The sequence below is a fragment of the Podarcis bocagei genome (genome assembly GCF_964188305.1).
Source record: "Podarcis bocagei genome assembly, chromosome: 17".
Classification (NCBI taxonomy): domain Eukaryota; kingdom Metazoa; phylum Chordata; class Lepidosauria; order Squamata; family Lacertidae; genus Podarcis; species Podarcis bocagei.
In genome coordinates, this window is record NC_138143.1 from 1,172,198 (window position 1) to 1,195,466 (window position 23,269).

The window sequence follows — 23,269 nt, forward strand, 5'->3', positions numbered from 1 at the left end:
ATTGCTTGTTGTTGTATCTGGATTTGTGATGCCAGTTTCTTGGTTCCCAGTACTGCAGCAAATTACCTTCTCTGCATTAGCAGGACATGTGGTTTAGCTTATTCATATGAGATTGAACCTGTTTTCCATCTACAGATTCTCCTCAAGGCAACTGATAAAGTACAAAGAACCTTTAATCTGTCTCTCTCTCTGTGTGTGCATATATTCCAGTATGTCCCAAATCTGTGAAAGCCAAAATTCCCCATCTTGTTTGATTTTATTCATTTGCAGAAAATTAACTACAGCCCAAATTTAGAAAAAAATACTGTGGTGGTGAACAAAAAAAATTACATACTTGGATAAAAGTACAAAAATGCAACAAATCACTAGTTCACCTCCCAGAGAAAGCATGGGTGAACAAGTTAGTTTTCAGCAGTTGCCTCCATGCCAATACAGTGGTACCTCGGGATGCGAAGGCGATCTGTTCCAGAACCCCGTTCACATCCCGAACAGAACGTAAGATGCGTCTGCACATGTGCGGGTCACGTTTCGTCATTTCCGCGCATGTTAAAAGTCCATAACTTGAACAGTTAAATGATTTCTGTAAATTTTGTCGCACTACCTGGACACCTTTTAAAATTATGTCAATAGACCAGGTCAGATTTTGGGCTGTTATGCAAGTTTTGAGTTTGCTGGCAGACGATTTCTTCTTGGCAGGGGGTTGGACTCGATGGCCCTTGTGGTCTCTTCCAACTCTATGATTCTTTGATCAGCTATTTTTTTTCTATTCTAAAGCTTTCTCTTTCTTCCTTTTACTATATATATATATATCTCACACACACACAAACACACACACACACATATTTTAAAGAAGAAACTCTTTGAGGTCTCAGAATCCTTAATGTGAATGCACATGGTGTGTCCATTAAAAAAATAAATAAAAGCATTTAATTTAAAATACACAACAAGGCATTAAAGTTTACATCTTTATGTACCATTTATGTCGTGGTGTGTATCCCAAATTTAACTGAACTGAATTGGGTTTCCGTTTGCATGGAATGGCTTCTATTTTAGTTATGCTTTTAAGCTTACCGTTCATAGGTAAGATTCAAAAATTAATCCCATAAGTGGAAGCCTGTGCAAGAACTTCCACTTGTGCAACAGGGATTTCCCCCTTCTATCACCAACACCCTGAAATTGGCTCAGGGTGTTAAGAAGAACCCCCACCCCAGAACAGCGTGCCAGGGAGGAGTGGGGGAAGTTCTGTCTAACAAGCCCAAATGATTGCACTGATGGAACAATCGCTTTAGCACAACATTGAATTCCACCCAACATGTATTTTGCCTTATTGCAGAAATAGTTTAAATTATGTTCTTGTTCGTCCTGAGATGCTTATGTACTATATATCCTAGCCTAGAATTCCCTTTGCTAGCTGTTAAGGTACCTCAGTTCTCTTTTAAAAAAGAAATGAAGTTCGCTTCAGCCCCATTTCATTTTCTGTTTTGGTAAGCCCTTTCTTAAAATGTCCCAGCCTTAACCTATAGTACCCCAAGACACAACAGATAAGTCCTCATGCCCTGCCCAATTCTATTTCCTGTCTTCTCTTTCCTTGTCCTCTAACCTTTTAGATCTAGGTACTCTTTTCTTGTGTGTCACATTCTGTCAAAGATTGAGCAAATTGTAGATTGCTTTGCCTCTTGGAAGGCTGCATTTGTGCTTCTTTCTGACATGTCTTTCAGATCCTGGTTTTCTCCTGGTTGAAGAAATGTAGTCACTTGTCACCAACTTGCTGTGTCACTGTTGGCTTCCTGCATGGGGTGCAGAGAGGGTGTAGCTCTGCAGAAATGCAAGCAGTTGTTTATGCTGTGGGAGTATAAGGACAAAGCTGCAACTGGAGTGCTGGAACCCAGGCTACTGTCCCAGCTGTCTGTTTCGGGACCCAAGAATAAAAGCAATACTTGTGGATGAATTTAAGCGGCCACCGTACAAAAGAACTGGCTCAGATTCAGGACACTGGGCACTGGGATTGGTGTTCAGGGAGGAAGTAGGGATGTAGTGGTCTTTCCCTTCATTACTACTGGTTTGTGATGCTGGATGGTATTTCTTCTTCACCTCTCTTCTGCCTGCCTATGATCTCTCTATTAACAGAAGGTAGCTGATGGTCTGTTGAAAGATCATTGGCCAGTTTCTAGTGGACTACTTGGTGCCTGCCAGGAATCACTGCAAAAAATTCTGAGCTAGGTGTACCTTGGGGATGCTCTTTATGTCCTGAGGCAAGTATGAATACGCAGGATTGCTTTGTAAATTTTTGAAATGCATAAATGGGAATTTAGGTCAAAAGAAACAGTAGACAAAACAAGACCAAAGTTGACCTGCCTAGGGTTATATGAAGAAACTTGTTTGAACTCGGTCCACTTGGATAAATTCACACATTGTAAAAGCTAATGAATTATCTCAAATCAAATAAGTGTAACTGCATATAATTCTAAGAGGTTTTCAGTATAAGCTGAGATCCTGACCATAAACTCCTAGGGAATTAGTCCTGCTGAATTCAGTGGGGTGTACGGTAATTTCTCAGTAGGCACATATTAGGATCTACCTGCATACCTCCAGTGGCATAGAGATTAGAGTGGTGCCTCGCAAGACAAAATTAATCCGTTCCGGGAGTCTCTTCGTCTAGCGGTTTTTTCGTCTTGTGAAGCAACCCTATTAGCGCGTTTAGCGGTTTAGCGGCTATTAAAGGCTTAGCGGCTAAAAGGCTCTTAGCGGCTTAGAAAAAAGGGGGGGAAGCAAAAAAAATCGCAAGACTCGCAAGACTTTTTCGTTTTGCGAAGCAAGCCCATAGGGAAATTCGTCTTGCGAAGCGCATCGAAAAACGGAAAAACCTTTCGTCTAGCGGGTTTTTCGTCTTGCGAGGCATTCGTCTTGCGGGGCACCACTGTATTACCATTATCTCTGTTATATGGTGTGACCAAGTCCCAATTTTCCACCTAGAGTTCTTTGTTGGTCAGCTACGTCTCTACAAAGACTCCCTGTTGGGAGAGGTCTTTGGACCTGTAAAGAGAGAACCTGATTGCATTCTGCTTTTCCTTGATCTTCCAAGCCCATTGCTTGGAAATTCCGAATGATCTAACCTCTGCCAGCTAAGGCTGATTGTTTCCCAGCTGACTCATATCCAGCCCCTCCCTTGCCAGCCCCGTCTGTGTGACTTATGATTCTTCCTGTACTGAGCTGGAGAACTCTGCTGGGAGGGAGCAGCCTAGAATGAGGTCGTGTGGTTCAGATGTCCACATTGAGATTTAGCAGCTTTACACAGTGGGTTAGTCTAGGCCAGATTTGATGAAGTGAACATGCGTGAGGGCCGCTCCCAGGAGCGTCCAGCGAGGGTTGATGCTGGAGAGCTGCAGCTCTCCGTCAATGCTGAAGAGAAAGCGGCAAGATCCTCTGCGCTCTGCTTAAATGGGGTTAGGCCACGCCCCCGGCTGACCAGATTGGTCAACCAAAGGAGCGACACAGGGGAGAGCTCCATGACAAGCCCGCAACACCATTTCCCTGGTGAAGAGAAATGGCTTTGGTGGAGCGTTGGCTGCTGGGCAGAACAAGATGAGCAGCAGGTGCTCAGGGACCGCAACAGATTCATTTCTCATAATTGCTTGGGGGGGCCGAATAAATTGACCAGCGGGCCGGATTTGGCCCCCGGGCTGGACTTTGGACATGCCTGGTCTAAGATTTCCTTCTCAGTAACAGCAGGCAATAGGGGGGGTCTTTTTATGTTGATAATACAGGACATTTGGAGGGACGCGGGTGGCGCTGTGGGTAAAACCTCAGTGCCTAGGACTTGCTGATTGTATGGTCGGCGGTTCGAATCCCTGCGGCGGGGTGAGCTCCCGTCGTTTGGTCCCAGCACCTTCCCTCCTAGCAGTTCAAAAGCACCCCTAAGTGCAAGTAGATAAATAGGTACCGCTTTATAGCGGGAAGGTAAACGGCGTTTCCGTGCGCTGCGCTGGTGCTGGCTTGCCAGAGCAGCTTTGTCACGTTGGCCACGTGACCTGGAAGTGTCTTCGGACAGCGCTGGCTCCCAGCCTCTTAAGCGAGATGAGCACGCAACCCCAGAGTCGGTCACGACTGGCCCGTACGGGCAGGGGTACCTTTACCTTTACAGGACATTTGGTAGCACTGAACTTCCTAAGCCAACACTTTGGGAAATCTGTGAGTGCTGCAACATCATATTAACTGTTAGGACATACTAGTGAGTACCTCCAATGGAATAGCCTCCTTTGCGTAGCCTAAAAGGCCCGTGGTATCAGTCCTTCAGATGAAGGAGCTGCGTGTCCCATTTGGCAGCAGAGACCTGTTTAGGACTAACATCGAGGGGACCTTCACTTTTTATGACCCATTCATTGCAAGAGTCAAAAGGTTTTGCTTCCTCTCACCCCTGCTTCACATGAGATGACAGTCTTGTATATTTGGGCAGAGCCAGAATTCTGCTGCCAGAAGCCATCACAATCAAGGGACTTTGTGCCTTGCAGGCTATAGACCAAGCCTTGTATTCTTAACAAGTTGTATTTTCCCCTTTACTGCATTCAGATGTCCAGCTCGCCGTTGTCCAAGAAGCGTCGCTTGTCTGATTCGGAGACGAAGACGGGTTCAAACTGCTCCTCTGGCAAATCCGTACAGACTGATCTGCGCGAGGCGCCTGCCAACGTAAGACTTTGTGTTGAGCCCATTTCTTACATCCTGATTCTTAGTGGGGAAACTTTAGTATCTGTTCCAAGGAGAAACTAGGTCAGACCCCACAGTCTTGATATTAGTAAAGGGTTTGTTGCCATGATGGGTGGAACAGAAAAAGGGTCTGTTTGTCACCAGGAACTTCTGCAGCATGTGTACAGTGTAGGTCTGCACCATCTTTTGGGTGGCGGGTGGGCCACCCTGTCAGGGCTGAGGGTGAGAAAGATTTGACTACTGTAGTTTCTTGGTGCAGCAGTAATTTACCTTTTCCTCTGAGGTGACAATTACGCAAGAGAAAACAAAAGGGCAGCCTCAGGGATATCATTTAGATGCAAACTAGACATGCCCCAGAATTTTGCTCACAGACCTCTTGCAGCCTTGACAGTGCAGTCATCCCCACCTTCCTCCCCTTGTAGATCTCAGTGGGAGTTGTTGGGAACCTTGTTATCTGCAAGCAAATGTTCAAGGCAGCTATCGTAAAATCAGCACAAGAACTCAACACTCCTATAAAATGTAATAGTTGGTTGGGACTGTCTCTGAATATATTGGAAATCAGTATTAACTAGCCAAACATCCTGCTTCTACCAACTGTTTGGAGCCTTCAGTTATGCTCAGTAGCCCAGCATTACAGCCTTAAGCCTCAGGCTTTTGTGTAGATTAGGCTCTCCTGCCCTACCATAATGTGTGCAAGTAGCAGGCAACCAGCAAGAGAACCCTTCTCCTTATTCAGCCGGTCATTTGGAGAATAAAGGCACCAGCTGCATGACTTACAGCTGCCTTCATTCCTAATTCTGGCTCAGGTCTTGATTTGAGCTGGAAAGTCCTCAAACTATACAGCTGGAAATTCCATTATTGGGATACGATTATGTGAATTGAATGTAGAGGCATATATATAGCTTGGTCCCATTTGCTGAATGTCAAATATTAGACGGCCAATATTGTCAAATGCTACAAAATAGTTGAAAGGGTGGATGGGTTTGCAACTCTGCTTCCTGACCATGGGCAGCCTTAGCTGTTCCCTTTAGAAACAGACTGTGCATGTTAAGTTTTTGTCAGCAACCAAGAGGCCTGGAAATGCATGTATTTTTTTAAAAAAGAATGCTTTGATTTCCAAAAAGCTTCAATAGTCATTGTATTTTGTACTAGTCAGTATTCCACTTATTCTGTGGTACAGTCAAATAGCTTGAGAGGAAAACACTGTGTTGGTGCAAGTTCTGCTAGCGATCACCCTCTTTCCTTTCTTTTTTTCAGGGTATGGCCAAGAATGGAAATGAAACGGACATTGATGAGGGTCTGTACTCAAGGCAGCTGTAAGTACCAGAAAGGCGGGGGGGGGGGGTCACCATTACAAAAGGAGTTGTGGTGCTATTCTTCTGTGGCTGTTGATCTTCAGCTGTTTTTCTGCTGCTGAGAGGCAGCAGTTTCGGGGCAAGATGCCTCGGGTTTTGGTTGGGAAAGCAAGGCTCTGAAATTAACCCTTTGGGATTCTTCCCTCCACCCTTTGTTCTGAGCAGATATGTACTGGGCCATGAGGCCATGAAACGAATGCAGAATGCCAACATTCTGGTGTCTGGCCTGCGAGGACTGGGTGTGGAGATTGCCAAGAACATCATCTTGGGAGGAGTGAAATCTGTCACAATCCATGATCAGGGTGTGGCTGAGTGGTCTGACCTCTCTTCCCAGGTAGAGTCCTCCTGCATTTACCTAAATGGCCTAAAGTGTGTTCCTTCTGGTAGGCATACTGCTCCATACATTTCATACTCTTTCCCCTCACTCTCCAGTTCTACCTGCGTGAGGAGGACCTTGGAAAGAATCGAGCTGAAGTATCCCAGCCTCGACTAGCTGAGCTGAACTCCTATGTACCTGTTACTTCTTACACTGGGCCCCTCAGTGAGGACTTCCTTAGCAACTTCCAGGTACTGTAAAGCAGGATGGCAGCTTATCGATAACTGGTTTTCTCTTCATAGGGGAAATGTCGGCTTGGTTTTCAGAAGAGAGGAGGGTTAGATTAGCAGGATATAATAATTACTTTTGAACAGATCAAGGGTCCATCTAGTCTAGAATTTTGTCTTCAGCAGTGGACAGCAAGGTGCTTCTGGAATTTCAGAGGACAATTCAGTATAACAATAGTGGTTGTGATACTTTGTCCCCACCATCTAACATTCCAAATGGTATTGCCCCATACATTAAGGTTCCATTTAATTATCAGGGCTAACAATGTGACATGCATCTCATTTGTACATATACCGAATGTCATCTTCCTCTCCATTTGCTCATGTAGCTTGCGGAGAGCCGTTTTGAATTTCTTTAGTCTGCTTGGAACTTGGCCATCATGAACTGTTTGTCATTTGGAGGCCAGGTTCCTTCACTGTTTCCTTGACTCCGGATCGTTTAGCAATCTTAGATAACACAAGTCCTAATACAAATCCTTGTGAAGAGGTAGGGGCTGCACTGCTTACTTTAGAGCTCTAGGCATAACTGCTGCTGCTTTTATGTATACGTTTCCATGTTTTCTGCTGCAGTCAGTCTAATCCTGTGGGTGCATATAGCTTTAAGAGCCAGCTAGCCACAGGAATTCACTGGTGAGAGATTCTAAGAAAAGTAATATTATTGAAAGCAGAGCTTCTTAATTCTCTGTGCCATAGAACAGAGTGGAAAAAGCAGTGTTGTGGAGAAAAGCCCTCTTGTTGTTTAGCTTTCCTGTTCTGCTAAACTTCACTCTAAGAATGAGCCGGTACAGAGCTCAAGATCTGTGGTGTTACCAACAGCGGCAGAGTGTTTGTTGCCTAGAGTAGCACTTAGAAGGATCTTTTGTCCCTTCTGCAGGTGATTGTGCTCACTAACTGTCCCTTGGAGGAGCAGCTGCGCATAGGTGACTTCTGCCATGGCAAAGACATCAAGCTGGTCGTGGCCGATACAAAGGGCCTTTTTGGGTAAGATGTAATTCCAGCTCTGTTCTTTTATCTCTGCTATAGCAACCCTTGACCGTTTCCTTTGGCTGGGCTCTCCATCCTGTCTAACATGGGCAGCTTTGAGAGTTCCAGTCTTTATAGCCAATAACATGTCCAGCCCAGCCTTACTGCTTAGGGTATTGTTGCATCAGTGACAGCACTGAGAGTTGGGTTGCAGTGGAAATGGCACTATTGGCCCCTCACCCTGTTTCCTTTTCCTTACAGCCAGTTGTTCTGTGACTTTGGTGATGACATGGTTGTGACAGACACTAATGGGGAGCAGCCGCTCAGCGCCATGGTCTCCATGATTACCAAGGTAATTCCTTCCTGAGGCCGGAAGCCACAACTATTTCCTGTAATGGAGATGTGCAGTCTTCCTTATAGAGGGCCCATGTATGCATTGCCTCCTGCAATGTCTTGCATTGATTTCGACAGTGGACGTCCTTGGAGGTTTTTATGCAGAAGTTGGATGGCCAGCTTTAATGGATGCTTTACCTGACATTCCTGCATAGGGCTAAATGCTCCCCAGGGTCCCTTCCAACTCTACAGTTCTGTGATTCCCTTATTTCTGTACAGGGGTGCCCTGGAGAGGTAACCTGTCTGGATGAAGCTCGGCACGGTTTTGAGACTGGCGACTTCGTTTCCTTCACTGAAGTTGAAGGCATGAAGGAGCTCAACAATTGTGAACCAGTGGAAATCAAAGTGCTTGGTGAGACCCTGTTGGTGCCTTGACTAAGCAGAGCAAGTCTTGGATGTCACTTGAATTGGATGCTTGCTGGGGTTTTAGGCTCTCTAAGTGTCTGGCAAAACTACCTGGATAGATATTAATGCCTTTCAGTGGTGTTCTAGCATTTACTTTAATTATTTGGAATTTTAGCCTGCTATGTCCCCATATACCCTAAGAGAGTTACAATAGATTAAACATGCCAGAAACAAAAAATGTACAATTAGACAAATGTTAATTCTGACCATCCTCTCTCTTGTCCGCCTTCATGATTGTCTTCCTAAGAGCCCTTTTCTAACCTAGACACAGCCTATCAATCCCTAAATCAACAAACATTTCCATTCTCAAGCATTCCATCCCTAAAACAATCATGCAATTTAAGTCTCCTCCTACTGTCTTACACCTGAGAGCACACCATTCCCTTCACTCAAAACCATATCAACCCCTTTACACATAGGCATAGAATAAAATTCATTTCACAACCTGTTCATGTCTCCTTTTTTCTGTTTCCTCTGGTATATGGAGACATAACACTTCTCTCCTTCCCCAAATTATAATTTAATCCTATTAAAAGGATTGAAAGATCTCTTCCATACTTTTATTATAGAGTGTCCCCAATTGCAATATTGGCAGAGCTGGCCCTCTCGGTAGTTCTTCTACACTCAGAGGCTCAAGATGAGTGACAGCTCAGGAGAGGGCCTTCTCTGTGGCAGCCCCTCAGCTGTGGAACTCCCTCTCCACAGAGGTGCAACTGGCACCTTCATTGTACAGCTTTTGGAGAATGCTGAAGGCATGCCGCTTTGCTTTTGATACCAGTAGTGTATATTTTTGGGGCCCACTTTATTTTTGTGATGGTAAGCTGTTTTAACTGTGTTTCCTGCTTGGCAGGGGGTTGGACTCGATGGCCCTTGTGGTCTCTTCCAACTCTATGGTTCTATGATTCTAATATTGTGTGTTAATGTTGTAATCTGCCCTGGGACCTTAGGGTGAAGGGCAGGTAATAAATAGTTGTACTAATAATAACATTTTGACATGGTTGCTGGAGGCCCTGACACAAATACCGTATTTTTCGCTCTATTGGACGCACCGGACCACAGGACGCACCTAGTTTTTAGAGGGGGAAATCAAGGAAAAAAATATTATCCTCCCCCCAGCCCCAAAGAGCAACGGACAGGCTGCATGCAGCCTGTCCACTTCTCCCAGAGCTTCTCGGGGCTGCGGGGGAAGCCCGGGTTCCCCCCCCCCAGCCCCAAAGAGCAAAGAAGCCAAGACAGCGCGCGGGATCCATAGCCGCGCAACCTCTCCAGCCAGGAGCTAAACCTCTCCAGTGCAGCTAAAGAAGACAAGGCAGCAAGCGCGATCCATCCCGCTCACTGCTTTGGCTTCTTCTTTAGCCTTGCGCAGCATCTTTAGTCTTGCGCAACGGGATGGATTGCGCCCGCTGTCCACCGGGGCTGGACTAGATGACTCCTGGGGTTCCCTTCCAACCCTGCAATTCTATGACCTCGGAAGGTGTTTGGGGTCTCCACCACTGGAGGCTTTTAAGCAGCGGTTGGGGGACCATCTGCCTGGCGTTCTTTAGCTGTGATTCCTACATTGTGAGGGGCTGGGCTAGATGACCCTCGGGTGGCCCTCCCAACTCTATACAGTCCTACAGTTCTGCGGCAGGAGATCCACAGCCACTTCAGACAATGCCCACTCCCAATTTTCATCTGAGAGACATGTGTCTCTCAGTACCCCCCTACCTGCCACACTTCCCCCACCCCACTTAAGCTGAGGGAATTCCTGCCCAGAGAAACTCCCAGCAATCAAGGAGGAGGAATCCGCTGCAGCCGTGAGCAGCGGAGGATCCATGGTCCCCTTCCTTCCCTCCTCCGTAGTTGCTTTGAAGGAGGAAAGCGGGAGAGGAGCTGCTTACACAAGTGTAAGCTGCTCCCCTCCCACTTTGCTGCTTCAAAGGGAGCCCGGGAGGAGGGAATCTGCTGCAGCCTCGAGCAGCGAAGAGGATCCATGGTCCCCTTCCTTCCCTCCTCCGTAGTTGCTTTGAAGGAGGAAAGTGGGAGAGGAGCTGCTTACACGAGTGTAAGCTGCTCCCCTCCCACTTTGCTGCTTCAAAGCAATCACAGAGGAGGGAATCCGCTGAAGCCTTCAGCAGGGGAGGATCCATGGTCCCCTTCCTTCCCTCCTCCGTAGTTGCTTTAAAGGAGGAAAGTGGGAGAGGAGCTGCTTACACGAGTGCAAGCTGCTCCCCTCCCACTTTGCTGCTTCAAAGCAATCACGGAGGAGGGAATCCGCTGAAGCCTCCAGCAGGGGAGGATCCATGGTCCCCTTCCTTCCCTCCTCCGTAGTTGCTTTGAAGGAGGAAAGTGGGAGAGGAGCTGCTTACACGAGTGCAAGCTGCTCCCCTCCCACATTGCCGCTTCAAAGGGAGCCCGGGAGGAGGGAATCTGCTGCAGCTTCCCCCACCTCCCGCAGAAGCCGTGCGCTCTTTAAAGGGGCTGTGCGGCTTCTCCTGGCTTTTCTGGGAGGTGGGGGGATTCCCCCACCTCGTAGAAAAGCCCGCAGGAGTCTTGCAGCCTTTAAAGAGGGTGCTGCTCTTGGGGGCTTTTCCCCCAGGAGGGAGAAGAGACTGCTGCAGCCAGTCAGTCCCTTCTCCCTCCTGGAGAAAAGCCCGCAAGAGCGCACGAAGCTTGTGTGCGGCTCTTGAGGGCTTTTCCCGCCTGCCTCCCCCCTGCATTCGCTCCATAGGACGCACACACATTTTCCCTTGCTTTTTAGGAGGGAAAAAGTGCGTCCTATGGTGCGAAAAATACGGTACCGTTTTATTCCTAGTTTGATTTCTCTTATGAGACTGACAAAAACATGTGTTCTCTCTCTCTCTTTCTCTTTCAGGCCCCTACACATTCAGCATTGGCGACACCTCCAACTTTTCAGACTATATACGTGGTGGTATTGTCACCCAGGTCAAGATGCCAAATAAGATTAGCTTTGTAAGTGTTGTTGCTGACAGACTCTGGCTTTTTTGCAGTGCTCTTGTGCTGGATCAGCCTGGTCCCCTTTGGGCCACATGTGCCAATCCTTGGGAGGCATCGTGATCTGGAGCTATCAACTCTCCCCTTGGCCATAGAAAATTGGAGCCATGAAGTGATCTTACGCACTTCCCATTTCACTGGATTGATAGTGCTGCCCCAATTGTAGTGAATGTTCCTATCTAGGGTTCTGGAATGTTTAACCTACAACTGCAGTGAATGTGGCAGTATTGAAGTTCCACTGTTTATATTGGATAAAGCAGGTGTCTCCATGTTCAAAGAGAATATTCATCTGCTTATCAGGGCACACTTTCTCACTCTTCTCTTCCAGAAATCTCTGCGCACTTCTCTGCTGGAGCCAGAGTTCATCATTACTGACTTTGGCAAGTTTGACCGACCAGGTCAGTTGCACTTGGGATTCCAGGCCTTGCACGAGTTTCGCAAGAAGCATGATCGTTTCCCCAAGCCCCGTAATCAGGTAGGTTGTTCCTTCTTGGTGGTAATGTGGTACCTTTATCTCCATGATTTGAAGTTCTCTATAGCTGCAGCTGCTCATACTAGCCACAGAAGCCCCAAGTTTTGTAATAAGCAGAACTTCCCTCCTGAGAACATTAGTGCAGATAGCATTTTATGTAAAAAATCTGACATTATAGCAGGCAACTCAATTTTGCTTCATTTTGAAGCTGAGAGCCAAACTTGTTGTGTCATGTTAAATTCACCTTTTCACCATTAAAAATGAAAATAGCATCTGTTTGAGGTTGATAATTATCCTGACTGCAGCAGATGGAGAGGAGTTTGTTGCTTTCCTCCTTCATTTGGGCTCCTGATTGTACACCCAAAGCTGTTACTTGCATTGGGAGAAAAGCTCCTGTGGGCACTACTTGCACTTCAAATGCAAGACTCAGAGTGTCTAGTTTGGCCCTAACCCTTTCAGGTTTTGCACAGTTGCTATTTATTTTCCAAAAGGTATTGTTCAGGCAGGGAGTGGAAATGGAAATGAGTGGTATATGGGAAAGAAGATGTGATCATTGTTGTATGTAATGTTGTTGGGGTTTAAGTGTGTGCATGTTTAGTTGTGAACCCTGTCGATGTGAATTGTGCATCCAGAAAAATACAATTCTACACGTGTGATTTTATCATTTTTAGTTGTTTGCATCATTCTGGCTTTATTACTCAAGTGGAAGGGCAAGAAGTTATGGGGGGCACTTTGTGCTCTATAACTTATTCAAAACTGCCTGTGCCTCTGTGCCAGGACTGGTCGTTGTCCTCTTCAGATCACCACACAAACGCTTCTTGTCTTTTATAACTTTTTATTGCGTATTAACAAAACAATCTTATGAACGGTTCTTAACTATTATTCCTCAGAGTCACTTCTTTCAGATACCTTCTGAGCTCTGCTTCTCGGTGACCAGCCACTCTCAAAATGGCAAAGGCGCCCTTCCCTTCGCTTTCCTGCTCTTTTTCCTACCCTCCTGGCTAGAGCTGGCTTGTATCTCCCCTCCTCCCAATCTGAGCTAGAACTGAACCCTTGCCTTTCCTGGGAACATCCTTTCCCTCCCTCTTGTTCCTCTTGCTCCCTTCTGTTAGATTCACTGCTCCCCTTCCCCCCTTGGGGAATGCTTTCTCCCTCTGAGAAACTGGAAACTTCTAACTCTTCCCTGAAACTCTGTGGGGTTAAATACCTACAATCCTTGTTTAATAGGTATGTGTGAGAGCTGGGCAACAGCACAGGGCAAAGGCTGTACTTCAGTTCTTGAGTCTCCTGCAGATACTATTATATCAGTTTCAAAAGTATTGCCAGAAACTTTGCAAGGGGATTAGAAGTATTTATTGTAGTTCCATTCCATTATCTTTGTCAAATCTCTGCATGCCTGTATGATCCTGCAATCTAACTGAACATTAGGGGTTTTTCCTAGCCTATGTCTTACTTCTCTCCCTTCCTTTTCAGGCAGATGCCAGTGAGGTTCTAGCTTTGGTCAAGGATTTGAATGAGCAAGCGGCACCCTCACTAAGACAAGAGCAGCTGAATGAGGATGTCATCAAAGAACTGGCCTTCCAAGCTACTGGAAACTTGGCTCCTGTCAATGCCTTTGTTGGAGGACTGGCTGCACAGGAAGTCATGAAGGTAATGCCAGGCTCCAGGAATTAACCCCAGATATTGGGGAAGTTGGCTAGGAGCTCAGGTCCTGGGTTCTCTTCAGAAATAATTTGTAGTTTTGCGTTTCCTATCATCATCAATTTCTTCTTCAACCAGGAGCTTTGTATTTGACTATTTAGAACAGCAAAATCTTTGCCTCAGTAATAGAGAGACCAAGGTTAATGAGTTTGGCATGCAGTGTCAACCCAGCTCATGTCCTTAAATGGGACACCGGCCTCTTTGTAAAAAAGCCAAATGACCATGGCATAAGATATGACTGTCTTCCTCTTTCCTCACTCTCTTTCAGGCTTGTTCAGGCAAATTCATGCCTGTTACACAGTGGTTGTACTTTGATGCACTGGAGTGCCTCCCTGAGGAAAACAAGGATGCCCTGACTGAGGAGAACTGTACCCCTGTAAGCACTGTGGGGTTTGAGATGCATGCCAAGAGTAGGAGGGAAGTTCATTTGAGGTTGTAAGGTTTAAGCCCCGGATAAGGAACATGTTTAAATTTCTGCACTGTTCTGATGAAAAGTGAGAGCTCTAAGGGTAGCAGGACCTTATGGGTGGTATTTTACATACAAACAAACTGGCATCTGATATGTACCGGAGTAAATATGCTGCAACATTGGCTGGAGTTTGTTTTTGGGGACCACAACAAGGTTGAGGAAATAGAGAAATCAAGCATTGGCTAGAAGAAGAGATGAAAGCTGTCTTTGTTTCCTCTCTCTTTATAGAAACACTGTCGATATGATGGGCAGATTGCTGTCTTTGGCAGTGACCTGCAGGATAAGCTGAGTCAGCAGAAGTATTTTCTGGTGAGTGCTAGTACCGTTTTCCTATGCCTTGGTCAGTATCCCAAGCACCTTGTTGACATTTCTGCTCTTTCCCACTCTTAGGTTGGTGCTGGTGCCATTGGCTGTGAGCTGCTGAAGAACTTTGCTATGATAGGTCTGGGGTGTGGGCCAGGTGGAGAGGTGGCTGTGACTGACATGGACACAATTGAGAAATCCAACCTCAACCGGCAGTTCCTCTTCCGGCCTTGGGATGTTACAGTAAGTTCTGTTTATCTGCAGCTGCTTTTGCTGGGAGTGGGGTGAGTGACGCTTTAGAGGTCTGTGGTCTTCCACAGTATCTGTTCCGTAAGCCCCAATGAACCCAACCATTATAAAAGATTGTGCAGATATGACTTGGTGCTTGCTTAAGCTTTTTTCCTGAAACTCTGCTTGTTCTGATACTGCATTCTGTGTCAATTTCAAGATTCCTTGTTTGACCAATAAACCCATAATGAAACCGAGTCATAGTTATGTCTGAACAGAGCAAAAACAGTCACTGGAATGAAGCTCATAGCTGTAGTGCTGTATCCACATTGTTTGACTTTCTGTCTGCCCAGAAAATGAAATCTGATACAGCGGCGGCAGCCGTGAAGGAAATGAACCCGAACATCCACATCACAAGCCACCAAGATCGTGTGGGCCCAGACACAGAGCGTGTTTATGATGATGACTTCTTTGAGAGCCTCGACGGAGTGGCAAATGCACTGGACAACGTGGATGCTCGTGTGTATCTGTCAGGGGTTGACTTGCTTACCTGTGCATTGCACACAGCTTTTTGCAGCTGATACATTTTCCTTGGTGTTCAGCTGCAAGGCATCCTCACAGAGGATGGCTTCTCTGGCATTGTTCTTGCATTACTAGGCGGTGGATAAGAATGCAGTGAGCATAACTAAATAGGGGGAAAGGACAATCACTGTCTGGCCTCTTCACAGTCTGAACCAAACCCATTCATTATCCGAGGTGGATCCCATTATACAGTGGGACCTCGGGTTACATACGCTTCAGGTTACAGACTCCACTAACCCTGAAATATTACCTCGGGTTAATATTACCTCAGGTTGAGAACAGAAATCATGCAGCGGTGGCGCAGTGGCAGCAGGAGGCCCCATTAGCTAAAGTGGTGCTTCAGTTTAAGAACAGTTTCAGGGTAATAACGGACCTCCAGAAAGAATTAAGTTCTTAACCCGAGGTACCACTGTATATGGGACTTTCTAAATATGAGTGGTTTGTATAAATGATCTTATATGCATAGTCAGCTGATATATATTCCTGCAATAATACTTCCCTTTTCAGGGAGAGAAATTCAGAATATTATTTCTTCAAACACCTAGAAAACAATTTTCTCCCAACTAGTAGCGTTGGAAAACATTCCATTTCCTGTCTGATTCCCATGCTGTTCTGGTTGGCAGCATTTTTCTGCTTTCTCATGTAACCGTTTTCCCTCTCGTTTGAACTAGGGATGTACATGGACCGTCGCTGCGTCTATTACCGCAAGCCCCTGCTGGAATCAGGGACGCTGGGGACCAAAGGGAACATCCAGGTGGTGATCCCCTTCCTTACGGAGTCCTACAGTTCCAGCCAGGACCCTCCAGAAAAATCCATCCCAATCTGCACGCTCAAAAACTTTCCCAATGCCATTGAACACACCTTACAGGTCAGTTTGTATTCGGTTGCATTTGCAGTTTTCAAGGCAATAGTTGGTGTATCGTAATAGTTAGGAACCAGAATGCTGCCTGGGTTCTCAGCAGAATGAATTTGCTGCAGGACCTTGCGTTTCAGTATGTTAGCCATATGTGACAACTGCATCTTGTCTCATTAGGGGAAGCTGGATCCTGTCCCCATCTGGTTTTGTCTGCTGAGGCAGCATTTACTGCCATGTCTAATCTTATGTCTAGTTACTATAATTTTATGCACCAGTGTTGGGAGCAAAGTGAGGTAGCTGCTGCTGTGTACTATAAAACCTCCAATCTTCTCTTCCACCTAGAAATCATATATTTATTATCATTTATTTTGATAGTGGGCCCGTGATGAATTTGAAGGCCTTTTTAAGCAGCCCGCAGAGAATGTCAACCAGTACATCACGTGAGTAAAATGCTGTATTTGAGGATCTGAAAGTGGTCAGAGTTGGAGCCAAAGCCTTGCTCTGCACAACAGAAGATGCAGTGGATTGAGCACTGACCAGTAAAGTATAATGATGTGCACTAAATGAAACACAGGCATATGAAACATGGAGAACAGGCAGTTGGGGTGTGGCTTTGCAGTTTCTGCTCATTTCAAAACCTTTCAGAAGTCTGGACACATGGAAATTGCAGGGCCAGTTCTCATTTTCATCGGTATTTGGTTTTAACTATTTTTAATACTGAATTTTAAACAACTTCAATAATACCATATTTTTCGCACCATAGGACGCAGTTTTTCCGTCTTAAAAACTAAGGGGAAAAGTCTGTGCGTCCTATGGAGCGAATGCAGGGGGGGGGGAGGCAAGCAGGAAAAGCCCCCAAGAGCCACACACAAGCTTCGCGCGGCTCTTGCGGGCTTTTCCCCAGGAGGGAGAAGGGACTGACGCGGCCAGTCAGTCCCTTCTCCCTCCTCTAGAACAGTGTTTCCCAACCTTTTTTGGGCAAAGGCACACTTGTTTCATGAAAAAAATCTCGAGGCACACCACCATTACAGCCCCGTGACGTCAGCGCGCAGTGTCACGCCGGGAGGGACATGAATTGCTAGCAAATTACATAATCACCTCCTTGAGGGCTGGCTCATCTTCTCCGAAGGCAGAACCCCATTAATTAACAGCACAGACTCACACCATAGCCAAGACGAGGGGGGAAAACCACAGTCATGCACATGTGGGGGCTAAATGAGGACGAAGACCGGGCAGAAAGCAGGGTTCAAATCACCCCACCTGGCCAGGACAATCCCTGGGTGCTCCCTTGGGCCACTCGCCTGACCCACCTCGCAGGGCTGTTGTTGCGAGGATAACACGGGGAGAACCACGCGCGCCCCCGGGAGCTCCTTGGAGGAGAAAGCGGGCGATGAATGCAATGCACGAAATATATGAGAGGCGACCAGGTTTTGCAGGTGAAGGGCCCCCGCCAGCCTCCGCTTCCAACACCCGGCGCAACGACGCCGAAGTTTCCCCCCGGGCTCGGCTAGGGGAGCAGCGCTGCTCCCCCCCGGCTCCCCTTCGCCCTCCCGGCTCTCTCTGCCGCCCACTGGGGACCCCCCTCACCTGCCAAGTCCGGAGCGCCGGTGGAAGTTGCATGCATGCATGCAGGGTGCTGCGTTGCCATTGCATTGCACTGCACTGCACTCCATGCAACGTCTGCACGCATGCATTGCCTTGCACGCCCGCCAAGGGGTCTCCCCGCGGTCCGATGCGTCCCCTCCGGCGCGGATGCAGCATTGCAAAAATAACCCCCCCCCCCCGACGCAGCCCTACCTGGGGGGCAGCCTCCGCCGCTCCGCCTCCGCGGGGATCCCCGGGCTCCATCCTGCCGCCCGATCTCCGCGGGGGCGCAGGCAGGCTGCGCGGGGTCTGCGCGGAAGAGCCCCTGCCCGCCCGGCCGCCGCCGCGCTCATTCCATGGCCGGGAGAAGAGCGCTTCAAACAAAACGCCCGGCCCGCCAGGCCACGCTGGGAAACGTAGTTCGCGCACCCCGCGCGGGCGCGGAGCCCAAGGGCGAGGGGACTACGGATCCCGACAGCCCCCGCGCCGGGGACGGAGGGGGAGAGGCCGGGTGCAGGGATGGAGGGACAGGTGGGCGAGCGAGTGAGTGAGTGGCAGCCGCCAAGCCTTGGCCGAGAGCCAGGAAGGGCCTCCCCGGAGGAGGAGGGAGGCGCAGAGCGGGAGGGAGGGAACCCCAGGGGTCATCTAGTGACGGCGCCCCAATCGAAAATTTGACTTAAAAAAAAAACTTTCGAATTTTTTAATTTTTCCCGCGGCACACCAGGCAACATCTCGCGGCACACCAATGTGCCGCGGAACAGTGGTTGGGAAACACTGCTCTAGAAAAGCCTTGCGCAATCTCTCCAGCCGCGGGAGGCTGTGCAAGGCTAAAGAGGAAGCCCAGGCAGCGAGCGCGATCCATCCCACTCGCTGTCTGGGCTTCCTCTTTAGCCGTGCGCGCCTCTCCAGCCGCGGCAGGCTGCACAAGGCTAAAGAAGCCAACTTTTTAAAAATCTCTCTATCTCTACCTCTTTTTCTTTTTTCGTCCTTTCTCCACCCCCTTATTTTCCTCTGGATCAGTGTTTTTATCTAGATTAATGTTTTAGTTTGGGGGGGGGGATATTCTAAAAAAGGAAACTTTGCAGCTTTTATTTTAGTATACAATAAAAACAGATTAAACAAAACACAAGAGAAGGAACTAGCATAGAAGAAGAAGAGAAAAGGGAAAGAGGGAGGATACAAAGCCATTTACCAGAGGTGGATCTTAACTCTTGCCTTACCTGGGAGCTTCTCTGGGCAGGAATTCCCTCGGCTTAAGTGGGGTGAGGGAAGAGTGGCAGGTAGGGGGGTACCTACCTAGACAGTGAAGCCACATGTCTCTCCAATGAAAATTGGGAGTGGGCATTGTGTGAAGTGGCTGTGGATCTCCTGCTGCAGAAGTGTAGGACTGTATAGAGTTGGGAGGGCCACCCGAGGGTCATCTAGCCCAGCCCCCTCACAATGTAGGAATCACAGCTAAAGAACGCCAGGCAGAAGGTCCCCCAACCGCTGCTTAAAAGCCTCCAGTGGTGGAGGCCCCCAACAACTTCCGAGGTCACAGAATTGCAGGGTTGGAAGGGAACCCCAGGAGTCATCTAGTCCAGCCCCAGTGGACAGCGGGCACGATCCATCCTGTTGTGCAAGGCTAAAGATGCTGCTCAAGGCTAAAGAGGAAGCGTGCAGCCTGTCCGTTGCTCTTTGGGGCTGGGGGGGGGTAATATTTTTTTCCTTGATTTCCCCCTCTAAAAACTAGGTGCGTCCTGTGGTCCGGTGCATCCAATAGAGCGAAAAAATACGGTAATAGTGTTGATTTTTCTCCAGAGACTCCAAATTCATGGAGCGGACCCAGAAGCTGCCGGGCACCCAACCTCTGGAGGTGCTGGAAGCTGTCTACAAGAGTTTGGTGACTGATCGGCCCAAGTCATGGTCTGACTGTGTGACGTGGGCTTGCAACCATTGGCACACTCAGTACAGTAACAATATTCGTCAGCTGCTGCACAACTTCCCCCCAAACCAGGTGAGCAAGTGAGGGTCCTTCTAGCAGTTGGAGGGGTAGGTTTTAACTGCTTTCCCCTTTGTAACACCCCCTCTGTATTCTTTTAGAAAACTAATTCAGGAACCCTCTTCTGGTCAGGTCCGAAGCGATGCCCTCATCCACTCACTTTTGATGTCAACAATGTAAGCACTGAGATGGGGGTGGAGAACTAGCACCGCTAACTAGAGGACAGGTGGGAGTGGGGAGGAGGTGGCAAGAGCTGGTTCCTGTCATATCTACTGTGCTCAAAAAGTTTACTAACCGTATTGCAGCTGCATTTAGTCTTGGTATTCATAGTTCTTTTAAAAAGGTTGAAAACTGGAAGTATGGCCAAAAGGGAGAGACACTTAGGCTACAACTCTCCTTTAGACACTGGGTTGTTAGTTTTGGAACGGGAAAGGAGCACATGGGCATGGGGTGTAGGGGAGGGAAGTGCTGGGTGCTGAAACCTTTGCAGAGCAAGAAGCTTTGCTAAAGCTGGGCAAACTCCAGTCAGCAACGTTCACTCTTAAGTTGCTCCCTCTTCAACTACCGTGAGTTAGACATGTGGTGGAGGACAGGTCAGAGTGGGAGAGGATGAATGGCTTCTGCTTTGTGCTCATGATGGCTTTATTTGAAGGTCAGAGAGAGACATTCCTCCAGGTCAGATTTGGCTAGAGACACCCTGAACAGAATAGAACCATGCATGTAGCTTGAGTCTTTGCTGGAATTGTTCAATTTGTTTCATGAAACTGTTATTCAAATCATCCCAGTTCCTCTGGCATATAAGGCAGCTTGTTCAGGGGCCCATGGGGTTAAACCTGAACGGAGGTGGTAGTGGTGGGTGTAGTCAAGTTGGATTAGATTGTCTTTAAGACCATTCTACACGATCCCTTCTCTGTCTGCATTTATTACTTATTGACATATTATTGATTCAGATGAAAGAAGCATGGCTTCTGGTCAGAGTGTGAGCATCACTTAGAGAATCTGGACTCTCAAGTAAACTAGGCTCCTGGCTTAACTTTCTGTCTTTGCCTCCTCAGCCCTTGCACATGGATTATGTGGTGGCAGCAGCAAACTTGTTTGCACAAACATACGGCATCACAGGCACCCGGGACAGGGCAGCCATAGTGGAGCTTCTGCGCCAGGTGCAAGTTCCAGAATTCACTCCAAAGTCTGGTGTTCGCATCCACATCTCTGATCAGGAGCTGCAGAATGCCAACGCCTCTGTTGGTAAGGCTTCCTAGAGTTGAGAGTGAAGTGGGCTGCAGTGGGGAGGCCTCTACCTTGATAGAGAAGTAGGGAATGACAGAAAGATAATTTGAACATTCTTCCTCCTAACAACTTCATATTTGTAGACCGGAGGGGTATCACATAAAGTATTTTCTGCCTGCTTCAATATTGTGCCAGATTGGATTTTTGCTTCCTGCCGAGGGAGACGCCTGCACAACCTGCTGAAACAACCTGTTTCAGTTCTCTTGGGTTGTGAAGCTTCTCTGAATCCTTCAAGCATCAGTGGTGAAATTTGGCTGCATAACTATGTTAGGGGAACTTTGCTGGGTGGGTGGGTCAGTCGGTGGATACCAGAGTTTACTGAAAGAGGAGGGTACTTGAGGTTGTTGTTAACCTTTTCCAAGGCTCCTGTTTTCTTTTTCCCAGATGACAGACGGCTGGAGGAGCTGAAATCCTCACTCCCAAGTTCCCAGCAGTTGCAAGAATTCAAGATGTTTCCTGTTGATTTTGAAAAGGTAAGGACCAGTTGAATTTCTTGGTGGCTAATTCCTAGTTTTACCTCCTGATTCCTTGGCAGGGTGGGATTGGCTGGAAATGGTCCCTAGGCTGCCATGTGGAAGTGCTTCTGGTGCCTAGTCTGGAAGCCTCCAGTCAAGTGTGCAGCTCCCTGGGACATATGCGCCCAGAAGAGGTTCTAGGGAGATAAGTGGTACGGTGGGACTATCACAGGGCTCAGTTGTCATTTTATTTGCATTTCAGGATGATGACACAAATTTCCATATGGATTTCATTGTGGCTGCATCCAACCTACGAGCAGAGAACTACGATATTCCTCCTGCTGATCGGCACAAGGTTGGCTTCCCTATTGGGTGTGAAGAGTGCAACCCTGGTCAGTGGAAGGAGGGGGCAGTAGTGTGGACTTGGCACTTAAGTGGGCTCTTCTACATTCTTTATCTCTTCAGAGCAAGCTGATTGCAGGGAAAATCATACCAGCTATTGCCACGACAACGGCTGCTGTAGTAGGTTTGGTGTGTCTGGAGTTATTCAAAGTGGTACAGGGCCACAAACAACTGGAGTCCTACAAGAATGGCTTCCTCAACCTGGCATTGCCTTTCTTTGGGTTCTCTGAGCCCATTGCTTGCCCCAAGAACAAGGTAAGTGGGGTGGCTTTTCCCTGCACCTCTTCTTTTGTTCACACCTCCCAACTTGCATTCTTTACCCCTTCTTTACAGAAGACACCAGCCGTTTAGCAATACAAGCATTGCTAAATTCTCCTGCAAGCAGGGGGAATATGTCTCCTTAGGGCAGTGGTTCTCAAAGGGTTTGGCAGGAGATGGTGCGGGATGATTCAAGGGCAAGCAAAAGAATTTTCAAGCATTTCACTGTACTGTGGACGCTCAGGTTGCGAACGTGATCCGTGTGGGAAGCACGTTTGCAACCCACAACGTTCGCAACCTGCAGTGCCGTGTCTGCACATGTTGCGTTTTGGCACTTCTGTGCATGCGCAAAGCACGATTTAGCACTTCTGCGCATGCGCAAGCACCGAAACCAGGAAAAAAACGTTCCGGTACTTCCGGGTTCGGTGCGGTGCACAACCTGAAATCGTGCAACTCAAAGCGCCTGTCACCCGAGGTATGACTATAGTTTAGCAAAATATTACACACACAACCAGAAACTGCATCCATGCCTCTCTTCAAGAGTATTGGCTATTACAGTTCTTCATGACATACTGTTGTGAACAGGGATCGTCACCACTGACAAATACGAAAGATCAGAAAAGAGAAAAGGTTTTTGTGTTGATGAGATGAAAGTTAGTTTGTCTCAAATTAGTAAAGGGACCCCTGACCATTAGGTCCAGTCATGGCCGACTCTGGGGTTGCGGCGCTCATCTTGCTTTATTGACTGAGGGAGCCGGCGTACAGCTTCCGGGTCATGTGGCCAGCATGACTAAGCCGCTTCTGGCAAACCAGAGCAGCACACAGAAACGCCGTTTACCTTCCCGCCGGAGCGGTACCTATTTATCTATTTGGACTTGGGCGTGCTTTCGTTTTTGTTTTAAATAATATTTATTAAAAGTTTAAGAATTACAAAACAGTAAAAAAGGTAAAGCAAAAGTAAACAATACAAATCAAAACATTACAGTACATATAAAGGGAAAAAAAGAAAAAAGACCAAAAAACACAATACATCCAAACAAAAACAATTAAAAAACACCTCCAATATTTCCAGGTCTTTATCTTTCATTGACTTGTTTCATCAACCTCCTCACACCTCCCTTTTTTGTATTCTAGTTATTAATTATTTCAGCAAATCCTTTCCATCTTTCACTATTTTCTGTCATTCAATTGTCTTACTTTATTTTAACCTTATCTTACCATTAAAATCCTAAAACTTATATATACTTAACTCCTTATAACATTTTTACTAAAGCCAT

General features: G+C 47.3%; 1 protein-coding gene and 1 long non-coding RNA gene across 4 annotated transcripts in view; one reads left to right on the forward strand and one right to left on the reverse strand.

Moving 5' to 3' along the window:
- Window positions 1-23,269, forward strand: part of UBA1 (ubiquitin like modifier activating enzyme 1) — a 50,341-nt gene that overhangs the window by 20,915 nt on the left and 6,157 nt on the right. For all 3 annotated transcript variants that reach the window (XM_081177336.1, XM_081177335.1, XM_081177337.1), the window contains exons 2-23: window positions 4,567-4,683; window positions 5,959-6,017; window positions 6,222-6,390; window positions 6,489-6,623; window positions 7,534-7,640; window positions 7,884-7,974; window positions 8,235-8,367; window positions 11,275-11,372; window positions 11,743-11,889; window positions 13,360-13,536; window positions 13,856-13,963; window positions 14,285-14,365; window positions 14,447-14,602; window positions 14,941-15,106; window positions 15,841-16,037; window positions 16,401-16,465; window positions 19,410-19,605; window positions 19,692-19,766; window positions 20,646-20,835; window positions 21,262-21,350; window positions 21,595-21,687; window positions 21,798-21,989. In XM_081177336.1, coding sequence (XP_081033462.1) covers window positions 4,567-4,683; window positions 5,959-6,017; window positions 6,222-6,390; window positions 6,489-6,623; window positions 7,534-7,640; window positions 7,884-7,974; window positions 8,235-8,367; window positions 11,275-11,372; window positions 11,743-11,889; window positions 13,360-13,536; window positions 13,856-13,963; window positions 14,285-14,365; window positions 14,447-14,602; window positions 14,941-15,106; window positions 15,841-16,037; window positions 16,401-16,465; window positions 19,410-19,605; window positions 19,692-19,766; window positions 20,646-20,835; window positions 21,262-21,350; window positions 21,595-21,687; window positions 21,798-21,989 — 2,841 coding nt within the window. The remainder of the gene's footprint in view (window positions 1-4,566; window positions 4,684-5,958; window positions 6,018-6,221; window positions 6,391-6,488; window positions 6,624-7,533; window positions 7,641-7,883; window positions 7,975-8,234; window positions 8,368-11,274; window positions 11,373-11,742; window positions 11,890-13,359; window positions 13,537-13,855; window positions 13,964-14,284; window positions 14,366-14,446; window positions 14,603-14,940; window positions 15,107-15,840; window positions 16,038-16,400; window positions 16,466-19,409; window positions 19,606-19,691; window positions 19,767-20,645; window positions 20,836-21,261; window positions 21,351-21,594; window positions 21,688-21,797; window positions 21,990-23,269) is intronic.
- LOC308577364 lies at window positions 1,500-2,606 on the reverse strand. The gene is made up of 2 exons (XR_014003612.1): window positions 2,506-2,606; window positions 1,500-2,464 (listed from the first exon to the last, which is right to left on the reverse strand). It is a non-coding gene; the product is annotated as an uncharacterized lncRNA (long non-coding RNA).